The sequence below is a fragment of the Neolamprologus multifasciatus genome, chromosome 19 (assembly GCF_963576455.1).
Source record: "Neolamprologus multifasciatus chromosome 19, fNeoMul1.2, whole genome shotgun sequence".
In the NCBI taxonomy this organism is placed as follows: domain Eukaryota; kingdom Metazoa; phylum Chordata; class Actinopteri; order Cichliformes; family Cichlidae; genus Neolamprologus; species Neolamprologus multifasciatus.
The window spans coordinates 24,055,988-24,079,810 of NC_140457.1; the positions used below are offsets into that span (position 1 = coordinate 24,055,988).

The 23,823-nt window shown below is 38.3% G+C and overlaps 2 protein-coding genes across 9 annotated transcripts in view; both read left to right on the top strand.

Annotated features, from left to right (window-relative positions):
• Positions 1-7,652, top strand: part of klc1a (kinesin light chain 1a) — a 42,037-nt gene extending 34,385 nt beyond the window's left edge. For 2 of the 6 annotated variants that reach the window (XM_085144321.1, XM_085144323.1), the window contains exons 14-15: positions 770-903; positions 4,531-5,603. In XM_085144321.1, coding sequence (XP_085000447.1) covers positions 770-903; positions 4,531-4,714 — 318 coding nt within the window. In that variant the 3' untranslated portion in view covers positions 4,715-5,603. Of the gene's footprint in view, positions 1-769; positions 3,913-4,530; positions 5,610-5,657 lie in introns of those variants that run through there. The other 4 variants (XM_085144324.1, XM_085144325.1, XM_085144322.1 and 1 more) reach the window with 4 other exon arrangements.
• Positions 7,653-10,557: 2,905 nt separating this feature from the next.
• Positions 10,558-21,980, top strand: zfyve21 (zinc finger, FYVE domain containing 21). Of its 3 annotated transcripts, none has more exons than XM_085144340.1 (8): positions 10,558-10,772; positions 12,502-12,552; positions 14,242-14,410; positions 14,860-14,935; positions 15,333-15,424; positions 16,631-16,684; positions 18,123-18,250; positions 19,226-21,980. In XM_085144340.1, exons 1-8 carry the CDS (start codon positions 10,647-10,649, stop codon positions 19,259-19,261), a joined length of 732 nt encoding a protein of 243 aa, XP_085000466.1. In that variant the 5' UTR covers positions 10,558-10,646; the 3' UTR covers positions 19,262-21,980. The 3 variants fall into 3 exon arrangements, with proteins under 3 accessions (XP_085000466.1, XP_085000467.1, XP_085000468.1); XM_085144342.1 differs by lacking the exon at positions 10,558-10,772 and adding an exon at positions 10,779-11,984; XM_085144341.1 differs by lacking the exon at positions 16,631-16,684 and having other exon boundaries at positions 10,559-10,772.
• The last annotated feature ends 1,843 nt before the right edge of the window (positions 21,981-23,823 follow it).

The following is a 23,823-nucleotide window of genomic DNA, read 5'->3' on the forward strand; positions in this document are numbered from 1 at the left end:
TGTTATCTTTCTCAAACTAAAGATCTCTTCATGTAATGTAATTTTTGATTTTGGGGCCATCTACAGCCATAGCTGACACCTTAAAAATGGTTCCACTAAATTATGCAGTGTGACTTCTCCAGAGCCACTCTTTGTAGCCTTTCACACTTGAAAAGATGAGAATAATGTATAACAGAATACACCAGCTGATGGTGCCAAAGTTTAGGGGTAGAAGTGTAACAAAATAAATACAGTCTTGTTTGGTGCACGGAGCATTATTTTGAAGTACAAGCCACACATGACGCATTAAGCATCTTTACTGGTTTGTAATGAGTGTGCTGCTTTACTGCATCATGTAAGCACATGAAATTTTGCACGAGACAAGCAAATGCAGTCCAGTACAGCAGCTCAAGATGCTAATTGTAATACAAACAGACTAATGATTACCAGGTGTGTAAAACTAAATGTAGTAGAGCTGCTCTATTGGACTCCTTTAAATCACACAGTGATCTACTGAGTGTTTGTGTGAATATATTAGCATATACCAGTGTGCAGATAGGGTGTGAGTATGTGTAGCCTAGATTGGACAGTTTTAATCACTGCAAATATTAAGTCATGTCAGTAGTAAGATGCACAGACTTGTCTCGATTAAAGCACAGTAGCAGAAAATGTGTTTGAAGCAGTAATGAGAGTGTATGCTGGTTTGATGCTAATCTACATTCTGTGTCTGCACCCTTTAAATATGTTGGATAGCGGTGTGTATGAGTGACTCTGTGACGTGTCCCACCAGGACGGCTCCGGCTCTCTGAAGAGGAGCGGATCCTTCAGTAAACTACGAGCGTCAATCCGCCGCAGCAGCGAGAAACTCGTTCGCAAGCTGAAAGGCGGCGGCTCGTCCCGAGACAGCGAGCCCAAAAACCCCGGGTAACTATCAACTCCACCCAGACACCTGCCCCACCCCGCTACAGGTTGACTCACCCTTTGCACTGGAGGCCTGGAGGATCAAGCCGGCCCTCCATCATGCAGCACGGCAGTTGGTGTACTAACCAAAAACAAAGAAGGGATTCATTGTACTTTGCTGGTGGTGAAGTGGTGGAAAGCTGTGTTTGCACATGGAGCGATGGAGGAGCTTTTTCTGGCACATACGCATCAGCTTTTTTTCCCATTGCATTTGTTTACGCTGCGATGCATTCAACTTTTTCTTTACAGTTCATGGTTTGGTCATCGGCAACAGTAGGCGCTTTGTTTCCTTTATGTAAGGAAATATTACATAAAAAAGAGACAGTATTTTAAGGAAATGCAGAATTATAGTAAGTGTATGATTTATATTTTTAAAATTTTAAAACATAAGTGTTATTTCATGGGGAGAAATCCATGACTTACGGAAAAGGTATGTATTTAAAAAAAAATTTAAATACTAAGAGGAAAAAATATATCTTGTGAAAAATGTCATATTTTTATAAAAAAAAGTTTTAATGTTCTGCATTAAGAGATACAGGAAAAGTATTAATATGTTAAGAAAAAATAAATTTATGTCATAAAATAGTCTAATATTTACAACAAATATTTACAACAACAGACATGTTTTTATACTTGCCACATGTCCAAAAACAATCCAGCTAAACATTTACATTGGTGATTTGTCCCTGACATCTCACGCAGGCTTCATGACAACTGAATATTTGCATACTTGCACGGGTGTAAACAAGGGCTTCCATTTTTGGCGGAAGGAGTTGGAATACACACACCTGACTGTTGTTTGGCACAGTGGAGTCTAAAGTCTGGCTGTGGACCACAGTTATTCACATGTGTACTTGCTGCTGGGGTTAAAATGTATTCTGTTAAACCTTCACATAAACAGTCCTTCATCTGACCGACTTCCACTATCAGGAAGTGATTTTACTTTCAAACATCAACTTTAGTTCAACACTAGCTTGCAAAAACCACCACCGCTTATTTACTCCCCCACTGAAAAGTGTAGTTTACGCTCTGTTTGCTTCACGTGACAGGAAACTTCAAAATTATGTGGAATTTGAAAGCGACTGGAGGTGAAGGTCAGAATGGGTTTACGTATATTTTATTACTGCATTCAGAACAACAAGGTGATGACATGAATAACTTCAGACATTTAAATGTCGAATGTATAACAGAGTATAAAAGTTGCACTTTTTCTTTCTTTGAATCTCTGAATAATGCTTTTAGAACACCTCTGTTGTCCTGACCAAACCTGAACTTTGTTAAGCGAGAGAACCAAAGGGAACTAACTGATGAAATGGGAAAATAATACTGGCATTCACATGCTATGACAGGACATGTGAAAGAGCATTTGCAATGAGACATAAACTACTAATGTCTGCTTTTGAACTGCCTTTATGCTTGTTATGCTGGCGGGATTTGTTTGTTTGTTTGTTTGTATGTTTGTTTGTTTTAACCACTAATAGTTACACCTATTTATTGCATTTTGTGGCTTTGGATTGTTTTCTTTTTTCTCAACTGAAATGCTTTTGAGTTTCATGTAGCTTTGGAATTTTATTTTCTTCACTTTCTTTGAATTTTATTTTGAAAAGCAACCTGTCTGCATGGCTCTTCCTGTGTAGAGTACCATGTTGATTTGATTTTATTTATGAATAAATGTTTTTTCCTTCCATTTGAATGCCTACTTGCATGCTTCATCTGTGTGCTCTCTTTTTTCCTTTTTTCCTCTTCTCTGTGGCTCATGAGGATGATGGACATGACAACCGTCATGTCCATCATCACTATGACTGATAGGTTCTCAGTAAATCACTGCAGAAATGTCCATGCTAACTGCTGTACAGTGTTTAACTAAATTCTTTAAAAACAATTGCAAGTTTTTAGTTTGTACAAAAAAATGGAGCAAAAGACAAAACTGAGGATGTTGCAATTTCATGATATTCATCGAGAGAGTATCTGAAGGTTCACAGTGGGGTATTTTCTGTTGTGCTATTACTTGCTACCTTGCATAGGGAAACCTTGAGAAACTATAATGTGTTATGCCTGCAGCTGGTCATATCTTTATGAAAGTCAGCTGCTTCTCAGGCTCTGTCCATACTAGTGCAGGAAAGCTAGACTAGACTAGACGTATAGCTATCTGTTGAAACATACAATGACTGCTGACTTGAGATGACACATGTTACACTGCAGCAGTAGTTATGGCTGTGCTTTGGTTCTCACAATTCCAGCTGTTACACATCTGTCATAGAAGTGTTGCAAATTCAGACAGACTTACAGCTGAGCGTTTCTGCAGCACTGTCACCCTGCAACACAGCGAGCTTCAGTCAGTCAGGCAAAGCAGGTACAGCTGTGCTCACAACCAGCACTAGCTTACAGTCAGAAAACAGATGTATTAGCATTAAATGCACATCATCAGTTTAATCAGACAAAATGAAGGTTATCAGAACTCAAGTGCTCCATAGATGCTTTGACCAGTATTCTGTTCATTCCCAGTATATTTCTCATAAAAGTGAAGTTTTCTCTCTGCCAGTCCTACTGTAGAGGTGTAGAAGATCTTGAGAGTAACACATTTTGTGCATTTTGACCTAAACAAAGTTTTGACAGTGGCAGCTTAAATAAAGACAGGAAACACGGGGTGGGAGAAATTGGTATGACTGGCAACAAAGTGAAGGAGCTCATACTGGTGAGTTAAGGATATTGCATAGAAATAATAGGCAAAATACATTCAGCACCCACTGGCACACGTACGCACACACAACAACCCACACTTTACACACACTTTGTCTGAGCTTGTTTTAGTGTTCTGGCAATTTTACTTATTTAAAAGCTTCTGCGCTGACTACATTCTTTATTTCCCGCCTACCATTTCCCATAAATTCCCATTAACTAGTTTATGGATCCAGTATCTCACTGTTTTATGATCAACCATGTGCTGATCTTATTACATTTCTCATCAGGATGGATTTTGTTTCTGCAGTGTCACTGTACTGAAACCAGGTTTTGCGTGTGTGTGTGCACGGACTTTATTGAGTGCAAATTTCAGTCTACACCACTCATCAATTAAAAGACTGTTAGATTATATCCTTAAAATATGTTACCACTTTCTTATAGGGGAAGGCTGTCTAAAGAATTTGTACGGTGTAGATCACGTATAAAGAAATATTGAATTTAAGTTTCAGTTGCCAGATTTAAAAAGACTTTAATGTATTTTTAAGTTGAGGTTGAAGCATAAATTAAAGTTAATAAATAAGGTATATTTCGATAAAGCATGAAAACATGCAATAACATTTAAGAATGTTACTAATTACTATTACTGTAACAAATTAACAGCAACATTACTCAGGTGAACTTTGGGGAAAGTGGTAACAGATTTTACACTCAGCCTTCTAACATTCATGAACGGGAAGAGAAAACACGATACATGTGACATAAACGTTTCTGTGAAACTAATCAGAGTGTGAAAATACTACAAATGTCATTAACCAACACATACACTGAGCTCAAATCCTCACACCTGAATCTCCACCCCCTCCCCCTCACTTCTGACCCTTAACCCCACCTCCCTGCATGTGGGTGCAGCATGAAGCGAGCCAGCTCTATGGGGATACTTAACGTGGCGGACAAGGCTGCAAATGACCACTACCAAGTAAGCAACAAGACACGAGTGCAAAAGTATCTGCAGAGGGTTTTTAGTCCTGCTGCAGGCCAGGGGCAAAACCGCAATCAAAGGACTGCAGCTGGATCCCTAAACAAATTCTTATAAATGATAAGAAATATCTCAAGGAGGCTTTTTCTTTAGAAAATAGTTAATCTGCTTTCGGTTAATCTGCTTTCGGTCTTCCAGGGAGTAATTTTAATACATATTTGACTTTTTAAAATTTCAATAAAAATATTTTTTGTCATCTTCCCTCATTTGGAAATTGTGCATTACTATTTCAAGACAAAATAAGCCCACTGATGACGGTAAATTAACAAATATCCAAAGATGTGACCACAGATTGATGTTATTATGTTGTAGGAAAAACCAGTCTCTTAAATGATAAGAACCATTGGCAGATACTTTTTGACTTAAGTCTTTTATTTCATATTCTGATTTGTCACGTCTTTATAAACTGTTATTATCAAACCCTCCCCAAGGCTCTTATCATTCACTGTAGATGGTGATAAATCTGACATGGCTAACATCACTGTCTGTTTCACTAACAGTGTTTGATGTTCAATCAAAATTTTAGTAAGTTTGTTTATTTTTTTACACATTGTTTTTACAACTTCAATTCTTTATTTTAACAGTGAAAATGTGATACATTATATCCATAATTTCCTTTAGAATATATGTACACCAAGACCTGATGATGCAGGTCGAATTAATAAACATGTCACCCATTTGAAACTTATAAGTTTAACCTTTAACTGTCATTTTCATTAAAGGTACTTTTGTAATTTTTCTCAGACTGCAATTGTAAAAAGGAATGTGTTTTTAATTACTTAGTATCATAAGAAAGTACAGCCTTGCCCTATTATAATTTCAGATAATAACTCTTGTTGTTTTATGATCTGTTGAAAGCTTTATGTATTTCTCAACGTTTTTGATTATATAAAAAAAAAAACAAATATGTACGGGACCCAATTTTTTGCTCTAACTATAATGGAAAACATTCACTTTCCTGTGTTCTCCATCTGATTTCTGCTTGTTTAATTTCCTCTAGGAACGAAATAATTGTCTGAGAAAAAGCCGTGACCTGAGTGCCAGCCACACTAACCTGGCGCGTTGAAGGTTTTTCACTCTGAGGAGGTGAAAGGTCACAGAGAACTGAACTGAACTTCTGACCATCCTCGATGTAAATAGCTGTTTGTGAAAGCTTGACATCTCCCGTATTCTACTTCAGCATCATCCCATCATGTGCTAACTATACAGATTTTAGTCTTTCATTGCACTCCTGAAGGTTTATGATCTCAGATGGTAATTTGTGGTATGTAATTATATCAGTACATATCAGGAGGGGGGTGGGCTGCTGTATGTTTCCTTGTTCCAGTCTAATTCTATGTGCATGTACTGTATGTAAGTGTGTGCTGTTGTGAGTGGCTGTCCTCTCAGATTACAGTTTATTTTTTTTTTGTTTTTTCCTATACTAGCGGTGGTAAAAGCAGGCGCAGAGCAAAGTTTTAATTTTAAAATCATTTCTAATGTGAGGCTAAAAACTGCAGTGGACGAAGCCAGTAGGCAGTCTTAAATGACAGAGAGGAGCTCAGTCATTGTTTAGCTATACCCTAACAATAACTATAACAGTGATTTAAATATCGCTACTGCTAAATTTGCTGCTATGGTAGGAGTAAACGGCAACCTCTGGACCTGGAAAGGGTCAGTGAGGGACCAACACCCACAATTCATCATCCAAATCAAGTAAATCTCCATAACTGCCCATTTTATGAAAAGCCCAGCTTCACAGCAGAGACAAGCGTGTTTTGGTCTTTATAGATCATCTCTATCTGCATGCAGCTTCAAAGAGTGCATGTTTTCTATATATATAAAAGTTACCTGTTCCCTCTTTCTAAGGTTTAACCCTATGCATAGCAAAACCCCCCAAAAAGATTTAAAAGTGGATACAATTGAATCTTATTTAAAGTTGTTTTGTTTGAGCCTGTTTTTGCTAGCATCTCTTTTGAAATGACCACTAGCCAGCTGTCTAACTTTATCTGATCATTTTCCAGGTGTGCCGTTTTTTATCCAAGTATGTTTTGAAAAAGGAAAATAGAAGATTGTGAAAGGCAGAATGCTGAACCCGAGGCTTCACAGCCTTAGTCAGCAAACCAGTCGTTTAAATCACTATCGCTGTGTTCATCTTTTAGATAAAGCTGCACTGAATTTCACTTTAATTTGCTAAAAGCTTTCAGATGCTTCATTAATGATTTGCTGCTCTGCTGAAACATGTTTGTCTTCACTGGTACCGATCATTAAAACAACAAAGACCTACGATTTAGCTCATGAATCCCAGTTTTTGGCCAGTGTTGATGATTTGACACCATTTTCTTTATATTTGGTTGTGTGCTGAATTCTAACTCTGCCAATAAGAACAGTTCTACTTCCTAAGACTCTTCACTCTTTGTTCTGCGGATTTCCAAATGAAGTTGTGCACAGGGTGTAGATTAGTTGAGAAAATCTCCTGATGTGTATGAATCTCAGCAGCTGTAGTTCACAAAAACATGGAAACCTGTCCAGGGATCTTTCAGCTGCCTCTTCCTAAAAATGATCCGTCCTGTGTTGATTGATTGAATATTTAGCTTTTGATGTGTGAAGTTCCATGTTTACATGATTTGGGGTTTGTAAATTATGTTTTTATTTGTTTCTGTCTTTGCGCTGTTTCTTTTTATATCGTTCTGTAATAAGTCTTGAGAGCAGGATCCGTGAATTGACTAGCACGCGAAGGCTGGCCCGCACACTCTCAGGACTGAGGCTGTACTTCCACACTGACTACAAACTTAATGTCACTCCAGACTTTTTAAGTAATGACGGGAGAAATGTTTGCAGGACTTTCAATAACGAGACAAAACTTTGCCATGTGAGTGAAGTTGAACCAAAAAGTGGAAAAAAGTTTAATGTACATTTTTTGAAGTGATTTAAATTTCCAGTTAAATATAGAGATATCCAACATAATCTTGGTATGAATACTAAAAGACTTATCATTAAAAAAAATTTAAACAATTTCTGTTTTTAAATGTACGAGTTGACTTGTGATTGTTCTAAGAGTTCATCTCGAGATTAAACGTTTCCTTTTACTGCCCTTTTGATAACTTTATGTTAAATGAAGGTAACTATGCGTACATGCTCACTTCTTTAAAAGGAAGCTACATAATATTTAGCATATTTAATGTCCTTTACTGGTGGTAAGCTTGAACTGAAAGAACATACAGCAGGTTAAATGATGATGAAGTGCCTTGTTTAAGAGATCCCCAGAGATGGGATATTTTGTGTGGAGAGTTTCTTCTGTTTGAGCTGGGCTGTGTATTTACATTTCTTTTCATTTTAGACACACATGAATGCACATGATGTCCATTCATGGAGAAGTACGCTGCTACAAAATATATTTTCTATATAGATTGAAGTTATAGAAATAATGAAAATCAAAAATTCACAAGCAATGGTAGTCTGCAGCTGAGTCCATTTGTTTATACTGCCTTAGGCATATAGATACATTATAGATTTATATTTTTACAGGAACACAGAAGCCTGAAATGTTAGAATTTTGTCTAAACACACCTAAACAGCCTTACCAACTGCACGACCTTTGTGTGCATGTCTTTGAATTTAAAGTCTTTAAATTAGATTCGAGCAAAGATTATACAGACTAGATTAGAAGATTAGAAATTTGGTGAGAGATCCTGAGCCAGCTTTTAACATTAACATTCAAGATTAAATTAAACGCAATGAACTTCACATTGGACAAATTCAGTACAATGTGATCTAGAAGAAGGCGTTACAGTAACATATATACAAAGATGCGCATACAGAGGATTGATGAGAAAAGCTCAAACAGATGAAACAGCACAAAAAAATAGAATAAAGCCTCCATATCAGCCTAGGAATGACCACAGTGGTCTGTTTAATAAATGCACTAATGATAGAGAAGTCTCCACAGATCAACCATAATCAGGTTTAACCGTCCATCTCCAAACAGCCCTAGCACATTTGTAAATCTTTAGCATGAACATCTAGTTGAGAAGGATTTGCACTGGAAGCATCAGACTGACGTAAAGTAATAATGATGATCTCCCACCTTAAGCTGCATTGATTATTGTACTGATGTGTGACTAATGCATTTGCTGCATTGTACGTTGTCTCTGTTGTGTTTCCTGAATCTTACTTCTTTTTTTTCTTTTTTTTTGGCAGGGTTGTGCAATATGGTTCTGTTTTCATTTCTCTAATTTGTTGGGGGGTGAAAGCCCTCTTTACATCTCACAGATCAGACCTTTAACTTCAATAAAAATCGACACCTGACGAATTCATTCACATGAAGGTGTCCCAAACCATTATACTGTATTTGTCTTTTTTTTTGTTAATTATTTGTTCCAATTTCCCAAATGAATCTTCAGTGGTTTTGATGAAATATGCAACACAGATATAAACACAAAGAAAAACGTTTTGAATCGAGTGTACACAGATACAATGCAAAGATGTTGAATACGGAGGTTCACGAATAACTTGAACTAAATACAATAATTGTGAAAATCTCAGAATGTGAAGTTATTGAAATTATTTGACTTATTTTAATATTTTAACATTTTAAATTCAGCAATTTAAAAATAAATGCGACCTGATTTTTTATTATACTTTACTGTTTTAATTGAGCGTAGCCAAAGATCAACCCACTGGAATTTGTTGTGCAATCAAGTCACTTTCGTTAAAAGTTGGGCGTTAAGCTTTGTGCAAGATGTGGTTTTATTTTCAAAATTACTTTAAATTCAAGCAACTTAAAATTTTATATCATCATTTGATCATTTCTTTGAGTTCATATTAAAATGTCAGTATAGGAAACTGAAACCTTATTTGGTAACATACAGTTATAATAGTGGATGCTAATATTAAACATCAAGCAAAAGGTTCATATAATAAGGCCAGTCCCCCGTCTTCGCTTGGTGTAGTAAAAGAGCGATATCTAGCTGTGAGCACAGGAGCCCCACCCACCCAAGGTTCAAACCTTCTATTTGCAAGGGGCAGCCAATCAGTAGAAGAGTCATGGCGGCTTGTTTTAGGTAGATGACTTTGCCCAGAGTGAAGTAAATGAAAACTGTGATCAAGAACAGGGAGTTTTGGGGAGAAAACGGACAACTGCTAGAGAAAGGACTGCTATGAAAACACACGTAAGGAATAATATATTTTAAGACTACTTAAGCATAAACTGAGGAAGGCCCCTCGCTTGTATATTTATACAGCGTGAGCTAAATAATGTCGGTGATATAATGGATGTAGCCCCATCTTCATGCACCAGTCCACAACAAAGTGCATCCAAAGTGTAGTCCCTTTTCTAAATCACAAGACTTAAAAACACGTTTTTAAATGGAGCATGAAATTATTTTAAGCACACATAATAGCTCTGTAAACTCTGCCCAGGTCGTTGTTTAATTTGAAAAACTACTGTGCTCTGTGTCTTCTGTATAAAGTAAGTAAATGCTCCTGGCGTAACCAAAGCTTACCTGTAGTCTTCTGCTAAGCTGGTAATCATCTTAATTACAGTATCGTTAGAGAGTAATAATGTGTAACAGAACAGAAACTGATACTGTACTGTTGTTCAGCACAGCTCACCAAGTTATGCAGAAACCTGTTGGTGTTTTTTACTTTTTAGATCTGCCAAATCGTCTTTTATGTCCGCTCAAATTATGGTTGTCCAAAGTAAACTATATATATCTATGATTTTTTTCACAAATCATTATCTACCTTTCATGTACTAAATTTAGTGCTAGTTTTAACAACCCCGCATGTTTACTTATTCTTCCACGACCAGTTAATGTTTACTTTATTTTTAATGGGAGGGGCTGCAGAAACCAAAACACTCAACTTTGCCGAGAAACACGTGATCTCAAATCTGTGCTCTGATTCGCTAAACAGCCTGTCAATCATCCTGAAGGGTGTGCCCAGATGAGAGTTTTGTGGTCGAAGGAGACTCCGCTGAACACAGAGGAGAAACACACGCTGAAGGAAAATGTCTTCAGTTCCTGACGGGAAGAAACTCATCCGTAGTTCCAGCGGCCTTCGCATGGTTCCGGAAAACGGCGCCTTTAGCAGTCCTTTCTCGCTGGACGAGCCGCAGTGGGTCCCGGACAAAGAGGTGAGACAAGCGTCGGATTTGGTTTGACAGCGACGAGCGATCACAGCCGTGCAAACACGAGAAGCTTAACTAAGGCTTTCCGGTTGTAGTTTCCATAATAAAATCACCTCTCTGTTAAACTAGTGGGAATAAAATTGTAAAGTAAGAGTCTAGTGGTAGCTTTAGCTGTAGTTTTGATGATGTTGTATTTTATTCATTGTAGTACAACTTGAGAAATTTTTTTTAGTGCGCTGTTTTGTTTTGTTTTGTTTTTATAATCCTGACAGCAAAAGTCACTGGACTATTTTCAAAAGGAAAATACAAGGAAACATCCAAAATTAACAAATATTTACATTTTACATTAGAATACTGATTGTTTGGGCCTTTAAAATGTAAGACCCTGTTTCAGCTTATCAGTAATAATCACATGGTGTTTAAATAGCTGCTTTTATTTAAACGATAGTTCAAGGACCAGATATATTTATCAAAGCGCGTGGGCGTAGTAAATATTTCTTTTTAATTTGTTTTTTAATGTTATTTCATACAATCAGTGCTTTTCAGATTAATTTGCGTATTTATTCTGATCCAGTACAGATGGTCACTATATGATGAACCTATGCATCTTGAAAAATACAGTAACAGTATAATGACAGATTCAAAATAGAAATATTTAAAAATAATAAATGCACAGTTGATAATAATAATCTAAGATGCATCTATCCGATCCTTTAATGTTGTTAACTTTAATAAGTCAGTTTTTAGAACAGTAGGTCTAAATATGTCTATTAAATTATTAAAAACAACACATCTTCTTATCTGTTGCTGTAATATTTCTAAATGTTTCTTTGCTGTCCATTGGTTAATTGTTTGGTTTAAAAGTCGTGACTGGGTGGGTTATATTATCACACCTAAAACCTACAGCTGGACTCTAAATTCAAACTTTCGGTCTTTCGGTGTCCCTGTCGTGCGCTGTGATAGGCTTTTATTTTTTGTAGTGAAACGGCTCTACATCCGGCTTACATCCTGCTGACTGCGGCGAGCTTGACGGCGCTCCGGACATCTCAGTTGGCCGCTGGACTGGGCGTTGCAGGCTGTCACGGCCAGCCTGGCAGCAAACGGAGCTTGTTAGCTAGTTAACAGCTACAACTAGCGGCAAACTTAATTGTAGCGTTTGTCCGCGTCAGAGTGACGAAACCCCTCTGGTTGTGTGCGTGTTTGACTACCAGCACGTAGGTTAGCTAACCAGCAGTAGGAGCTAGCCCTTCGTGCCTCGAAGGCTGTAGTTTTACTGCACTGGCAGTGCAGTAAAACTACAGGAGGACACACAAAGACTGTCTGTCTGTGAAAATGTAAACTCTGGCTGCACACAGGGACACTTTGACCAGACTGGCAAAGTTAATCATTTACTATTTGCTGACCTCAGCCTTCAGTTCTCTAATAAGAGGAGCAGGAATTAAAAACAAGCCTGGCACTAATTATAAACCCATATCTTCTGATCTGCCAGTGATAAATCACAAGTTTGACGGTTTAATGAACAGTTACCACTTGTCAGTAATGACCATAAGACACACGAGCCATTAACACATACTATTTTTATACTGTTATTATTTACACATACAGCTGCAGATCTATTGCGGCTTGACTAGCTGCTGATACTTGTGCAAAACTTTAAAGCAGTACTTTAACCGAAAGCTGTCCAGCTCAGCATGTTGTGTAACGTCCTGTTTTTTCCACTCTTCCCGTCTTTCAGTGCCCCAGATGTATGCAGTGCGACACCAAGTTCGACTTCATCAAAAGAAAGGTCTGTTTTGTTTCTGACAATGCGAACGCTGCAGAAAATCTCGACTTCCTGTCAGACTGGAAAAACATATGGTGGACAAACCAGCGTCTAGTATAAATGTTTTGTTAAAAAATGTGAGGTTTTTGTTTCGTTTGTGTTGTGAATGCTTAGATGAGTTACTCCTTCTTGGATCATTTAGTCAGAGCCGTGTGTTGATATTTCCTGCCAGTGTCCACCGACATAATGCTGTAATCCTGCCACCATTTCATTTTACATCTGTTGAGTTAAAATAATCACCCTTACAAGTGTCTACCATATTTGCCTCTTTTCCCAGCTCTAGACTGCTGACTGAAGTCAGTTTCTAGGTGTTGAATTACACACGTCCTGTACTCGGCATCCCTCACGTCTTGGTTATCTTGAGGTTTTAGCACAGTTTTGATATTTTTAAGCTTCCCGATTCTTTGAAAGTGCAGTGAAGCAGATGTGGTTTTGCTTTGCCTCAGTCTCTTGTACTCTTGTTGAGAAGTGTTTCGTCATCAGCTCAAAGTCTCTGATTCAAAAGCACATTCTGTCCAAAACTGACACACTTACTCAATCAGAGTGCAACAGAAACCCACCAGCACAGAGGTGGATCCCTCAGGAAATCAAGGGCTTCTATTTATTTGTTATCCAGGCCTCAGAGGTCTCAACATTCGATGTAGGCAAGCCAAAAAATTTGGGAACTAATGTAACACATGACTCACCAAAATCAGTGATGTGGAAATTTACAGGAAATTGCTCTGATAACAGAAAAAAATGCTCATTGATAGACGTAACAACTACATACCATAAAAGTCTGCACAATATCCATTATACATGTTATAATAAACTTTGTTTATTAATTAGTAGTGGGATCTGTTGCTGTACGAATTAATACAGGAGCGAATGTGTTCCACTGCAGTCAAACTAGAATATAAACTAGAATAAAACAAGGAAAGTGGACTCTTCTAAATTGTTTAGAAACTGTTATTTGAAACCTTTAAACACATTTTGTGCTAAAAACTTTAGAGTATCTATAAGGATATCCTCCATAGTGGTTTAATTGCCGGGGCGATCGTGGCTCAAGAGTTGGGAGTTCGCCTTGTAATCGGAAGGTTGCCGGTTTGAGCCCCGGCTTGGACAGTCCCGGTCGTTGTGTCCTTGGGCAAGACGCTTCACCTGTTGCCTACTGGTGGTGGTCAGAGGGCAGCCTCGCCTCTGACAGTACACCCCAGGGTGGCTGTGGCTACAATGTAGCTTGCCATCACCCGTGTGTGAATGTGTGTGTGGATGGGTGAATGACTGGATGTGTAAAGCGCTATACAAATACAGGCCATTTACCATTTAAAGTTACATAAAAAAAGTTGTCCTATTATCATGTTTAGTAATTTGCAGATAATTTCTTTTGTTTCCATTTAAAAAAGAAAGTGGGAGAAGTGCTGTGTCCTCATCAGAAATGAAATCATATCTACTTGTTTTGTTTAAATTGTATACTCTACTGTATAGCTGTACTGTGACTGAGAGTGAGTCAGGCACACAGTTGGGGGTGTAATAGGAGTTCTGATGGAAACGGTGCTGTATCTCCGCCAGATTGTTTTGAGATTTCCTGAGAACGTCTGAAGTGCCTAACACAGACATCCTAACCCTGACAATCGGCCAGGCAATCAGACTGTCTTGTGTTGTCTCCCGCAGCACCACTGCCGGCGGTGCGGCCGGTGTTTCTGTGATAAATGCTGCAGTAAGAAAGTGGCGCTGCAACGCATGTGTTTTGTTGATCCGGTGCGGCAGTGCGCCGAGTGCAGCCTGGTCTCCCAGAAAGAGATGGAGTTTTACGACAAGCAGCTCAAAGTGCTTCTGGGAGGTGAGGACTCGCTCTCATACCGGGTTTTGTTTTCCTGTAATCATGCTTCGACACATTGACTCCATGCAGAAAGCCGGAATATGATCAAAGTAATTTCTGAATTAATCTTATCAGTCCCTTCCTGGTAATCCTGTTGATTGTGGGACAGTGTGCAGCTATAAATACACAGCAACAGTGTGGCTCCTTATCAAGAATCCATCAGCAGCCTGGAGTGTAGAGGAACAGCCGGCTGCATGTTTGGAGTTTGTGTGTGTTTGTATCAAAGGCTCAGTATGAAGGAAAGAAAGCGATAAAGATGAAGAGCTCGAGCAGCAAACACTGCCATACTTTGATTTCTCCTCCTGTTTGATAAATGAGCCACTGACTTGGAAACAGTCCTCAGGTTTTCACTCTCCACTCTCGTGATGTCTTTGTTAGTGTCTGAAATGTGTTTATGTCCGCTGTAACAGGAGGCACCTTCGTTGTCACTTTGGGAACGTCGGAGAAGTCTGAAACCATGACGTGTCGCCTCTCCAACAATCACAGGTTAGCTCTTCTTTAAGTCCACACATACCAAATATTTACTTTAGCTACCTGTCACATCTGGCCATGTTGTTTTCTTCCCTTCTATGAAATGTCTCCGTCTGCAAATTAGGCTGCCAGCTGAACAGGATCAAATATGTCCGACTCAGTCTTAGGAAACATAAATAACATCTGTACACAACAAATAAGTACCTCAGTTTTAACAGTTGTTCTCGAGGGGGGGAAAGGGGAACACATTTGAATATTTTTGTTATAAAGAAAAGTGGATAGCATAGATTCAGATCTTACATTAGCTCATAAAATAACGAGAATACTTATATTTTGTCTGAGATTAAAAAAACAAACAGTTTTATTTGCTCCAGTTTTTGGTAAGCTGTCTTGTCTCTGACCTGAACGTCAGATATCTGTTCCTCGATGGTGAAAGCCACTTTGAGGTTGAGCTGTCTCGGATCTCCAGCATGCAGATTTTGACAGATGGGACAAGTCCAGGAGGTGAGTGTGTGAAATAAAATTGTGTTACAAGTAGGGATGGGTATCGTTTAGGTTTTATCTGATACCGGTGCCAAACCAGTACTTTTGAAACGTGCCGGTGCTTAAACGGTGCTCAAACCGGTGCTTAAAGAATGGAGAACACAAAATTGGTCCAAAAACCTCTCATGTTCAGCTGTTTTTTTGTAAAAAGATAACAATGTTAGCCTTTTCTGCAGCTATGGGGCATATATGGTATCACTCTTGGCTGGAAGCAGTGCTTAAACAATGGAAAAAACACAAACTTTGTCCAAAAACCTCTCATGTTTAACTGTTTTCCACTTTTTCTTTGGTCATTTTAGCCTTTTTGGCCAGGGTGAAGGGAGTATCTGCCATCAAACAAGAAGACAGCCGCATGTAACTACGACTGTGTTTGCTAGTTCACCTTACATGCATTAATGTAATAACATGGTTAGCCTACTCAACGTAAATTACAAACGAACAACATTAAGCTACTCACGCAGAGAAGAACGGCTGCTGCTGCATCATCATCCGTCATCATTTCTGCTACACTGGCAGGGCTCCGGGTCCGATAACAGGCACCACACCTGCAGTAGATGTGCTCGGTGTGAGGTCTCGCAGCAAGCTATCAAATACGGCACATTTCTCGGCTTTTAAAAAAAACACTATGCGTCGCCAGGTGTTTCATCAGATTTGAGGTGTTACCTCCTTTGACAGTATCACAGTATCAGCTTAAAGCACTTGTTGCAGCTGCTGAGTTTGCATATTTTGCTGTGAAGTACAGCCAGACTTTTGACCGCTTCGCCTTGGACATTTTAATCTGTAGCTCTGCTCTAAAAGAACGTACGTACCTGGATCCGCCTACTATCCTCGGAAACGTAAAATGATTGGCTAGAATCTAAAGTGTATCACAGCTCAGGAAAAAAAAAGCACCGAAATGTGCGCTGCTTTTCGGTCTGGTTACTACAGTTTATGTCAGAACCGGTGCCATCATGGCACCGGACACCGGTACCCATCCCTAGTTACAAGTAAGCATATATGTGTGTGCGTGTGTGTGTTTTATTTTTTGAGCACCTTTCTCTCTGTTTCTTTGTCTCGTTTCCTCCTCGAGATGTTGTCACTAACTGATAAATTTCTGTTTTTTCTAAACTAACAAACGTTCTTTTCTCTGCTGCTTTGGCCGCCCGGTGCTTCTTCCTCCGGGCTCAGAGAATGACATTCACACTTACACCAGTCTACTGGACAGTCACTTTATCTCTGAAGGTTAGCTTTCATTTGCTTTACAGTGTCCGTCTGTCAACAGTTCCTCATTGATGTCACTGTGTTTCTGCATGTTTCCCACATCAGCTTTCTTTCTTGGCAAGGAAGCTGCCTGAGAATGGAGCGTCTGATACATCTGCGATTCCTTTTTCATCACTGGGTCCCCGAAGCATCTCAGAGTAACAAACTGAAATGCCAAACATTTCAGCTTGTTACTCTGATCATGATTGATATCCTAAGCAGCCTGATTAACCGATTCATTTGGCAGAAAATCAGTTGATGAGTAGTCATTCATCAGTCGTCAAAATAATCAGATGGTTCACTCAGAAGGTCTTTCAGGGATAAATGTGGGCTATTTCTTTATCATTTCTTCACAAACTGGGCAGGAAAAGCTTCTGAGTTGATTTCAAGTTTGCATTTGCATTAAAATGTAAGTAAAACAGGCCATCGTTCCAAAGCTGCAAAACAAATCCACACACTGGTGAGCGGCGAATGATCACAGGATCCTTTCCATGGTAAAGAAACTTTTGCATAATGCTCCATCAAATGGTCAATGGGCATGTCAGGATTCAAGTGTATTACAAGGACAAATCATGTGGGCAAAGTTTCAGCAGAAGTGCAAGCCAATCGGGGCAGATTAGACAGACTGTAAAAATGCATTGATAAAGGCCTGTGAGGTATAGGAAGTGTATAGCTTGACTTGGTGTCCTAACAGCTCTTAACAGAACAGGTGCACAGCAGCCCAAAAATACTATGAAATTTGAGTTTTCACTTGTTAATAGAAAAATCCCCTCAGCTGAATGAGTTGATGAATGCTACAATGCTCATAAACATGATTTCCATTAGAGAGATGAGTTCGATGCTTTTGGGACACTGAACTTAGACTGTTGCATGTTTCCTGACATGAAATCATTTCATCATCAGTGTCGTCACGTGCATTTCCATTAGTGTTTGCCTTATATTGTTTTAAAACCGCCGTCTGTTTCTGTCCTGTGTTTACACTCTTCTAGTTTCTGACATATGTTAAATCTCATTTGAAAGGGTCCAAGGCTCAGAACTGTGATTTCATGGGGAATAGGGATATGTAGTGACTTAATTTGTATACCCATTCATTTGTTCCATGTGTCAGACTATGTGTACAACTTGATGTTTGCATGGAAAAAACACTAAAATGACCTTTTTTAAAGTTGCTTTTTTTTGTTGTTTGACTCAAAGAATACAGTTTACTTAACAGACAGAGGATGTCTTTCAGTCATTTTTTTAATGTGTGTGTGTGTGTGTGTGTGTGTGTGTGTGTGTGTGTGTGTGTGTGTGTGTGTGTGTGTGTGTGTGTGTGTGTGTGTGTGTGTGTGTGTGTGTGTGTGTGTGTGTGTGTGTGTGTGTGTGTGTGTGTGTGTGTGTGTGTGTGTGTGTGTGTGTGTGTGTGTGTGTGTGTATGTAGGAGGGTCAAGAGCCAGTGGAATGCTACTCCATTACAAGCCAATGGGCTCTCAGGATGTCCAGCAGCTCCGCATGGAGGCAGCAGATGATAAGAAGGTGGCTTCGTTATGGTTGTCTGGAATGCACAAGGTAAAAATAAGCAGCACACCTAAGACGGTCCATGCAGTGCAGATAGGTAACAGTTGCCCAGCCCACTTAAAGTGCCTAAAAATGGTTGGAGAGGAGTGAAAATGACTTATTATGCTGGAAATAAAGAATTGTGCTAGCATAAAATCAAGTTAGGGACACAAAAGAGTCCCTACAACAGACACTGCTTTATGTCCTTTATTCACACACTGGTCCTTGCCATCACCAGTGTGTGAATGGGTGGATGACTGAATGTGTAAAGCGCTTTGGGGTCCTTAGGGACTAGTAAAGCGCTATACAAATACAGGCTATTTACCATCTAAATAATAAGTAAAACAATCAAAACAGAGTTTTGATTCATGCATCAAGTTGTAGTCCCACAGATAATCGCCTCAAATGTAAGCTTATCAGAAGTGAAGTTTTGAATTTATTACTGTAAGCTGAATGTTTTGGTTTGTCAGTCATGAAGAGAAGTTTCTGCATCTAATATTCAGCTATGAGTTTAATTAGTTACACATTCTTCTACATTGTTGGGTTGCAGAGAATAATATGGCTCTGAATAAGCACCTCATCGTGTTTTCTTAATGTTTTTCTGTTTCACAGTGTCATTAAAATGCTTCTCATTAATATGGTCAGTCAGTCTTATTGCAAACATTTGATAAAAACATGGTGGTGTGCTAAATAACAGATCAAAAGGCAGAACAAAGGACAGCTCAGGCTGATTATAGTGCTGTGGAGCAAAGTCTGGAAAGGTGGATGTAGCATCATAACCTGTCCTGTGGCGCCCCCATCAGGCCAGAGCTTACACTTTTATTTATTTATTTTATTTGTTTTTACATTTTATTTTATTTTTTGGCTAAAAAAGCCATCAGTCTCACACAGCACTGTAGCTGAATGTGGTCTGTAATAAGAAATCAAGAGCGTTTTTATTTCCAAAACTATGAAACTAACCTTTTCTCTGCCTGTTCTTTCCAACAGGCAGCCAAACTGCTGTACGAAGCTCGAGACCAGTGAGGACCAGAAGCGAAGCTCCAGGCAGCACACACCCAAGTGTTTTGTACCCATCTCAGTCGGGTTCGGTGCCCTTTGGATATTATTAACGCCACTTCCTCTTCTGCTTATCTGTCCGATTCCTCATTGGTTCTTGATACCAGTTCCATTCATGGTAATTTTTGCAAATGTTTGTATGAAAAATGACTTTTATTACCTCTATAACCAGTACTTTGTACATAATGTTTACCACAAGTACGCTGCTTGGACCTATTTTTAAATTTTAATTTTCTTTTAAAAGAAATTATTTGACGTTGACTTCATTTAATCCTCTTTTGTGTTAATTCATAAATCAGGGCATGCAGCATTAATGTTTCGACTCAAAAAATATAACGAGAAGAAGAAGGTTTGTTCTTTTTGCCAATTTAAAATTATTTATAGAATTCATTAGATTTAAATTTTATTTTTGAAAACATTAAACGTGTCACAAAATGAGGCATTGCACCTTTTTTATAAACCATCTTCCATGGTTGAATTATGGTGACATTATAACTTTGTTATGCTGCTACAGGAGAAGTGATGAAGTGTGTCTTTGCAGGTTTACTAGGTCACCTTAACAGAGCCAAGCAGGGACTTGGTCATTGAACTGTCCGCAGTAGACAGATCTTCCACACAGAGTGTCATCACAAGTAGTTTGAAGGACAAATCCACCCTGAAATCCTTTATCGCAGACAGAAAGCAGCTTTCTGTGATGTTACTGGCACTTCAGGATTCAGCTGTGCTGCATTTAATCTCATAATAAGAAAAGGTGTGAACAAACAGTTGTTCCTGAAATGCCAATAACATCACAGACTTGCAGCCAATTTATATGAAAGTAACATTACATGGTGGATTTTTCCTTCAGTGACAGTTTAAAATGTTGAAAGTTTAGGTGAAATCTTCTTTTTCAGTTATTAACTGCTTCAAATATTCCCAGTCGTACATCTTTAGGCCTTTTTGTCTAAAAACGTCAACTTTTCACTGATTCTAGTGAAGTATACACACAAATACATAAATGCTTTAAATATAGTTTCACGCATTCAAGTTTTGTACAAAATATATTGCTGAATACTCCTACTTTAGCACAAGCTGTGTATGTATTTGCATAATTTTTAAAGCTGAACATATGACTCTAGTTTTTGTAATACTTGTATATTCCTTTTTGTCATTACTCTAAAGCCCCCAAAACATTTTTTAATCTTTATTTTTGTCATTATTGTGCAGACAAACAAACAGGATGTCAGATCTCAGCTATCCATCAGCCATGTTGAATTGACGGGTCTTTCAGTTAGCAGGTTGTTACTTAGTTATTCTAATCAAAGACATAATGGTTAAAGTGTTGAGCACAAGAAAACTATAATTTTCATTTGCTTTGCAGACAAATTTATATGCTAAAGTACTCTATTTTTAAAAAAGAGGAAATTTCTGAAGAAGAAACTGAAAGAAGGTGAAACTAAAGGCTGTTTAGTATGTGGCTTTAGTGTTCATAGAAGCCCAGTTTTTACCGTTAAAACAATTTAAAATGGGGTGAACTTTGGATGAAGTTGTATAAAAATCATTCTGTTTGTCTTAAAAACATTTATTAAGTAATAAGCGTGAGCATTGTGACACAAAAAGTCACATTTTCAGGTGTATGTCATGGTCTTCAGCACAGCGGCAGATACTTACTGTCAAACTTTGAGCATATAATAATAATAATAATAACAGGTCGTCATACTGTAGGCAGCGTATATACCGGATGGCAAATAAATGAACTTCCTGTCAGGAGGAAAGCCCTGGAAATAGTCAGAAAAATTAACTTTTAGGTTCTCTTTTTTAATTAAACTGTGTACTTCGTTCTACATCTGAGTTAACGTGTCCGTTAAACGCACAGCAGCTCGTCAGCTGTTAATGTTGTAATGCAAGTACGGTTTGGTGCAGTTTTACAGGCATCTGCGTGTCTTCCTTTTTCCCCAAGCTTGAGGAAAGAAATTAATGGTTTAATAGAGCACAGAACGGGCTAACATTTGGTGAAATGTCTGACCCCCCCCCACACACACACACTTTATCGCTTGTGAAAATTGCAGTGAAAAAAAAAAGTTCTCCACCCCAACACCCCTTTGTGACAAAAGGTTATTTTTATACTCACCTGAGAATTAATGTTGCTGTTATTTGGTTTCATGTTTTTCGAAGAGAAGATAGTGAAGTGTTTGTGTATGAGACATTTGTGTGTTCCTGCTTTGACGTATTGTTGTACATTGACAGGGTGTAAAGTTTTCCCATTCAACAGTTGCTGGTGATGAAAACGGATGTTAATGACTGCACAGTCTACAACAAAAATTACCATCTTTAGTCATGCATTTTCCCCCCAGTACTGCATGTTGCGCACTAATGGGATACACATTATTTTTACTCCTGTGTTAATTTTATTTTTTTAAATCTCAGTAACACTCTAAACTGAAACTAATTGGTTCAAGTTTAATCAGTTGAAAACAGATGCACATCTACTGAGTTTTGTATCGTTGGCTCTGTGTGCAGCTCTTTCTTTTAAAATGTAATGATTTTATTTTAAGTTCGCACTACATTTAAAATCACCAAGTCAGCCAGTGTTTGTATCTGCACTTTATGGCCACTTTTTCCCTATCAAATCTTTTATTTTGCTCAAAAATGCTAAACTGCATCCCTTCTATGGATTTTTCTTTTAATAAAGTCCAGTGTTTTTAAATCTGCTGTGCTGTTGTTATTTGAAAATGGGATTCCTGTATGAGGTGAAGAAATGCTGACCTGATAGAAGATTTCAAGACCATCATTCTACATCGACCCAACATTCAAAATAGTTTCCAATCTTCGTAAAATTCATACGCTTGGTTTACCTGCTTAATCCCTGGAGGTAGATACTGGGATTATTATTTTTCCTCTGTTAATGCTGCAGTATTCGCTCACCCATCTAAAACATTGAATTCAGGTGTTCCAATCACTTCCATGGCCACAGGTGTATAAAACCAAGCTCCTAGGCATGCAGACTTCTCCAAACATTTGTGAAAGAATGGGAGCTCAATGAATTCCAGCTTGGTACCATGATAGGTTGACCATCTGTGCAACAAGTCCAATCATGAAATGTCTTACCTACTAAATATTCCAAACTCAACTGTGAGTGGTAGAAGCAAATGGGAATGACAGCAACAGCCAAGAAGTGGTAGGCCATATAAAATCACAGGCAAATAACAGATCAAGAACAGAGAGTTTCCATGGCTGAGCAGCTGCGTCCAGTGCAATGCAACGTGTCAGATGCAGTGGTTTAAAGCAGGGGTTCTTAACCTTTTTTTGACCTCGGGCCCCAACTTTTCCACTAAAAAGTGCCCCAGGGCCCATTCACATATTAACTGTATTGAATACATTATTGCTTTTGGTTTGATTTATATTTAATAACTAAATCAAATCGACTTCATTTTAACAGCTAAAACCTTGTCAAATAAACATGATGACCATGTGATACAATGTAATAATCACAAAGACATTTATTTATTATGTGTATGTGAACCTGCACATAAAACAAAAGCCAAACAGTTAACAATTCATGGAACAAATCAGACTGCAAGTAGAAATTTGAAAGGCTCAAGTCAGGCTTAATAACACAATAATTAAATTGTATTACAGCAAAAGAGAAGAAAAAACGGGGGGGGGGATAGAAATTGGATAAATAATATGGTGATAAAATACATTCAAAATAATTTTCTGATTAAATGAAAAAACAAACTGTTATATTTTCATTTGCACTTTATTTACATTTTATATCCTTATAATCTGTGAGTGAATCTGAAAGTTGCTTCAGCAGTAAACCTTTTTTCATTGGCAGAACCAGAAGTTACTCTTCATGTTTGAGACAAATGAACAACAACAAACACACAGGACCAACCAGGAGTGTTTGTCTTGTTCTAAAGTGATTCACTCTTCTCTCGTGTTATTTGGTATTTGTCTTTGAAAAGAGAGGAGCAGTAAGTGCATTAGGAGAAAGAAACAGGAGCATCCAAAGACAACTGAGAGTCTTTAGTGAACCGTGAACAGCAGTCACCTCAGAGCAAGAGAGTCCTCGTGGCTGTCTGGGTTCTCTCCAGGAGCTCTGGCTTCATCCCACAGTCCAGAGAAATGATGTAAGTGATAAGATACCATAACTAAAAAAAACAACTTTTTAGAACAAGTGTGAGCCTCTGTTACAACTTTATTTACATCCTTCAAATGTAAGAGCTGCTGTCACGTCTGGTGAGGGTTTGCACACACCTAATCTAAACCACAGAGCTGTAGTCCCTCTCGTACTTGGTTGACTATTGACATCAGCTGCACCCGTGCATGCAACATGAGGGCACTAATAGACAGGGAGGAAATAATACTTGAATTCATTTTGAACAAAGACGTCATGCCAAATACTTTTTATAGCCATTTCAGTAATGAATTCACAGACTTTATGATTTCTTTTTTCCTGTCAACATGTATTGTTCACAAATAACTACGGGCCACAGCTGGATCAGATAGTTCCATCTTTTCTCTTCATCTGCATTTTTGATCTGAAA